The 5,254-nt window shown below is 38.7% G+C and overlaps 1 protein-coding gene across 1 annotated transcript in view; it reads left to right on the forward strand.

The window, feature by feature from the left end:
• Positions 1 to 900: 900 nt before the first annotated feature.
• Positions 901 to 5,254, forward strand: part of CDC23 (cell division cycle 23) — a gene marked incomplete at its 5' end in the record, with an annotated part of 7,409 nt that continues 3,055 nt past the window's right edge. The window contains 9 exons of the mRNA XM_009701225.1: positions 901 to 1,038; positions 1,302 to 1,344; positions 1,710 to 1,815; positions 1,912 to 2,044; positions 3,252 to 3,429; positions 3,523 to 3,620; positions 3,855 to 3,936; positions 4,530 to 4,683; positions 4,838 to 4,957. Coding sequence (XP_009699527.1) covers positions 901 to 1,038; positions 1,302 to 1,344; positions 1,710 to 1,815; positions 1,912 to 2,044; positions 3,252 to 3,429; positions 3,523 to 3,620; positions 3,855 to 3,936; positions 4,530 to 4,683; positions 4,838 to 4,957 — 1,052 coding nt within the window. The remainder of the gene's footprint in view (positions 1,039 to 1,301; positions 1,345 to 1,709; positions 1,816 to 1,911; positions 2,045 to 3,251; positions 3,430 to 3,522; positions 3,621 to 3,854; positions 3,937 to 4,529; positions 4,684 to 4,837; positions 4,958 to 5,254) is intronic.

Consider the following 5,254-nt stretch of genomic DNA (forward strand, 5'->3'; position numbering starts at 1 on the left):
TTTGTGCTCGTGGGTGTCGAAGCAGTTGTGAGCTCGAAGACAAAGCGCTGCAGTTTTTCTTGCTGGCAGGGCTGCTTTTTAATCCTATATGCAATATTGAGGAGAAAATGTGATAGTGATCTTTTAAAAAACTTGTGCAGGAAGCTGTTCTGAGTGCTGATTGTTTTATAACGCTGTGAAGTTCCTTTCCATTATATATTTAATGGGGCAGGCAGAGCTGAATGTGCTTTCCCAGATGAAAGCATTCCATTTTACATGTTGTTGTTCCCTAAATGAGATACTCTGTTAGCAAAATTTTAAATCATGCCACCTAATTTTTATTTGTCTTTATTAAGGCCAACATTTATTGTGATAGAAATTACGTTGTGCCATTAAACTTGTGCTCCTTAAGACACAAGAGAAGCTAGTTGTATCCCCATCCCCACCTCTGTAGGTGTACAGTAGGACTTTTAGGTGTATGCCTGTTTTGTTAAATTACAGCAGCGTAATATCTCATAAGTGCATTTCAAGGCATAATTACCAAGGAAGTGTTTGCATTTAAGTTAGCGGGTGTAAGTTGTTTGATATGGAATTCCTGAGTAGGTTTCTTTTTTTTTATAGTTATTCATACTCATTGAACAGCTAATTCATGTCTTCTGGCAGCTTGCCACAATTTGTTTTCTGGAATCTCACTGTTTATTTTAGATGTTTCTAACTAGTCTGTGCTCATTATTTGAGAAGTAGGAATCTGATCATGTGAGGGACTGGAGAGACTTTTCTGATTGTAGTCAAACCATCTTTGAGGATGAATAAACTGCATTTTTAGCTTTCAGAGCAATTTCACTTATATGTTTGTAACTAGGTGATTTTCCTAAAGCATGTCAGAGCTTCTGAGCTTAAAATTCTTCTCTGTCCCTGCAGGAGGATGCTCGTGATCTGGATGCCTATACATTAGCCAAGTCTTACTTTGATCTAAAGGAATATGACAGGGCTGCCTATTTTCTACGGGGCTGCAAGAGTCAGAAAGCTTACTTCTTGTATATGTACTCTAGATACCTGGTAAGATAGAAGGAAAAGTTGCCTTTCAGCACTGAACTCCTCTACTTCCCACCACTCCCTAGCAGACCTTATTTTTTGCCTATTCTGTTCCAAATGACCACCCAGAAGCCCAATTTATATGTTTGGGGGAAGGGAGATAGAAGTGTTCTTTTTAGAACTGTGATTTTTGTGAAAACTCAGTTTACATGCTGCTGCTAGCATTGCAGCAAACATAAGGAATATGCTATTGTCTTGTAATCTTGGTTTTCCTTTCTTTTCCACAGTCAGGGGAAAAGAAGAAGGATGATGAGACAGTGGATAGTTTGGGTAAGTCTCTGGTGTCAAGAACACAAGACAATATAATGAAGCTTTCAGTAATGCCTTTTTTGTGTAAATCACCTTGGTTTTATGACTTTCCTCTCAATTAGTGGGTAATAGTGTGCTGTGACATGATTGCTTTCATTCTCTCTCAATTCATTGGCTTAATACAGGATATAGATTTTCATCTGTTAGTTCTTCTGTTAAAGCAGGTGATCAGAGTAAGTGATTTTATTTTAAAAAGAGGTAAATAACCACAGGCTGGGAAGCCTTCAGGTCTTATCAGTGATGATTCTGAATATACTCTAGACTTCATAATTGCTGTGGTAAGACTCTTCATCGAAAGCTAGCTGTTTGACTTTATCTTCATGCAGGACCTCTGGAAAAAGGTCAGGTGAAAAATGAAGCTTTACGAGAATTGAGAGTTGAGCTCAGCAAGAAACACAAAGCACGGGAACTGGATGGATTTGGCCTTTATCTGTAAGTGTCTGCATATATTTCTATGGTATTCACGTGTGTTTGTGTGGATATGCAGAGTTTTATGATTCTCATTAACTTGATAACTTTCTTTTACAGCTATGGTGTTGTGCTGCGGAAGCTGGACCTGGTGAAAGAAGCAATAGATGTGTTCGTTGAGGCTGCCCATGTCTTACCTTTGCACTGGGGAGCCTGGTTGGAACTTTGCAACTTGATTACAGATAAAGAGATGGTAAAACTTGAGAGATACCAAGATGTCATAACAAATTCCAGAGTTTAACCTGATTCACTAACCAGTGATTCAGTTGCCACAAGATTGATGTCACACACTGCTTTATTCTGTGAGATTTTATCAGGCAATACAATCCAAGATTGTAAATTATGTTGTTAAAGCCTCTTTTTCTTCAATTGCTTGCCATGCTGTAGTTCAAGAATCTTTATACAGGCAGGGCTAATTTCTTATTCATTCACCCACAAAGTGGTTTAAGAAATGGCTAATTCACGTATTCTGAAGTATTTATCAGTAGAGGTTATTTTCTTTGTTGTGTGGGTTTGTGGTGGTTTTTTTTTTTTCTTAATCCAGTTCTAATTCTGCAGTTATTGGCACTTTTGATGGCCTGAAAGGATATATAGAATCACTACTTTTAAAACTAAAACAATAATGTAGGTGTTCCCTTTGTCAAATACAAAGCAGCACATTGGAGCTGAAATGTATTAAAGAACTGAACTTAGATATAAACCCAAAATGCATTATTTATCTTTATGCATGGGATTTCATGTGACTTCTTCTGGAATTCTTCAGTCAATTCTGGCTGGTGGAATATTAAAAAAAGTAGAGGTGGCACAGAAGACAGCTTTACTGATTTGTGGAAAAGGGGAAATTTTTTATGAGATTATTTGGAGTCTGTTCGCTTATCTCATCCAAAATAGTGACATGATACTGATGTTCGAACATAGGAAGAAAGAACAGTCTTTTGAAGGACTTCTGAATTTAATGGCGAGATAAGGCCAGTGGCTGAAACAGAAGCCAGGTGCTGTCAGATTTGAAGGGAATTTCTTCACTGATTGACCAAATGAAATGGTTTCAATTCTTCTGCAATTTCAGCCATCATGGAAATAGATTGAGAATGACTAAATAGAATTATGTGGTCCGTATTGTACTGCTTTTTAGACTGGATGTCTTAATGCTCCTTTCCTGTTTCAATATTCTCAATTTATAGGCATTACTTAGTCTCTCCTGTGGAAGAACCTGATATTAATTCTTGGTCCTAATACTGCTCTTTTGTAGCTGGTGTTATGGTTTAAGAAAGCAGGAAAGCCTCCTACCTCAAGACCATCTACTAAATCATGGGAGGGAAGATAATGGATTTTTTGCCACAGGTGGCTCTTAGAATGCTACTGATTGTCATCTCTTCCTCCTCTTCTTTGGTTCTTGCTAGTTGAAGTTCCTGTCCTTGCCAGATACATGGATGAAAGAGTTCTTTCTTGCACACATTTATACAGAGCTGCAGCTGATAGAGGAGGCTCTGCAGAAGTATCAGAGTCTCATTGATGCAGGATTTTCCAAAAGCACTTACATCATCTCTCAGATTGCAGTTGCCTACCACAATATCAGAGGTCAGTGACACTCAGTAACTAGTAGGAATGAGCCTCTTAATGCAAGCTTGGCATTCGTAGTTCTTGTTCTCCCATCTGATGTTCTTTCTTCAGATATTGACAAAGCTTTATCCATCTTTAACGAGCTAAGAAAACAAGATCCTTACAGGATAGAAAACATGGACACTTTCTCCAACTTGCTGTATGTAAGGGTAAGCACTGTTTCTATTGCCTGTCCATAATGATGGTATTTATCAGAGGTTATGTTAAACACTAGCTAAGCAGCTGGTGCTGTCTAGCCTCTCTAAATATAGGCTTTCAGCTTCTGCTTTCTGCTTCACAATTCCATGGAATAGATGCAATGTATGCATTGCTAACTGCGTAGGTTTTCTTTGAAACTATACCATGATCCTTTTTTCATCACTTTCATTTCTTTGTTTCACTAGAGCATGAAGCCTGAGTTGAGCTACCTGGCTCACAATCTCTGTGAGATAGACAAATATCGTGTGGAGACCTGCTGTGTGATTGGTGAGAGACGGCACTTTTACATGTTCTTACTATGCTGTCTGCAGTCTGTGTGAGGAAGTCGTAGAAACACGTGTGAAAATGATCAACCAGCAAGGCTATTAAAACCGCTTGGCAAACGTGAATTCAGGCAGCCTAGAAAGTAGACCAAATGGCAGAGTACCATTTTCCCTCATTTCCCTTTGAAAGAGCTGCTGTAATGCTACCAGTGAAGAAAGGAATTGAAGAAATCATTATGAAGACCCATGTAGCTGAGAATTCCTTTATAGTCTTGAAACTCCAATGGAAATAATTGTGTGTCAGAACCAGGAAATTAATTTGTTAGATCATGACATAAGTTTTAAGGCCAAGGGGATGGGATCTTAATTGATTGGTACAACTGGAAAAGAATTGACCAGAACACTGGAGAACAGACTGCTATTAGGTCTCTTGAGGTTTGAATCAGATCTTCCTTTAATAGGACTCTTTTGTTTTTATAGTTTAAGTCAGGAGGTAGTAGATAATACCTCTTCCATCTTTTTTCTACTTCTCTGTTGGTTTTTTTTTTGTTTGCTTGTGTTTTTTAATTTATTTAAATACTGTGACTTTTGCTTTAGGGAATTATTATAGCTTGCGTTCCCAGCATGAAAAAGCAGCACTCTATTTCCAGAGGGCCTTGAAACTGAATCCTCGTTATCTGGGAGCCTGGACACTTATGGGACATGAGTATATGGAAATGAAGAACACATCAGCAGCTATCCAGGCTTATAGGTATCACTCATGTGCTGCACAAAATGGTGTTTGAGTCTACATACATAAGGATTGAAATAGTATCTTTTGGTGTTTTTGTTAGTCTTTTGCAGAACTCTGTCTTGGTTTTGATGCTGACTGCTTTCTGACTAATTCATCTCCATTTCTTTGACAGGCATGCAATAGAGGTGAACAAAAGGGACTACAGAGCATGGTATGGCTTGGGGCAAACCTATGAAATCCTCAAAATGCCATTTTACTGTCTCTATTACTACCGACGGGCCCACCAGCTCAGGTACAGTTGAGAACAGAGCCATGTTTATTGGTGTTCATTCTGACTTGGCTACTAGCTAAGAAGGAACTAAGTTGGGGAAGAGAGAAGAACATCAATGCTATGTGATTTGTGCTACTTGCTATTCCAAATTCTTTTAGTTGTATTAGTTAACTTTTAACAAAGGCTTTGTCAGTTAAATGTGGAGGAATGCTGGTCGGGAGTATAAGCGATCTTTTATGCAAGAGAGGATGACAGATGCTGCCAGGTGTAGATTTCCTGCCCCCCCCCCCCCAATCACATGGCGTGGCCCTAAAACTA

Source organism: Cariama cristata, unplaced genomic scaffold (genome assembly GCF_000690535.1).
Source record: "Cariama cristata isolate BGI_N322 unplaced genomic scaffold, ASM69053v1 scaffold16045, whole genome shotgun sequence".
NCBI lineage: Eukaryota > Metazoa > Chordata > Aves > Cariamiformes > Cariamidae > Cariama > Cariama cristata.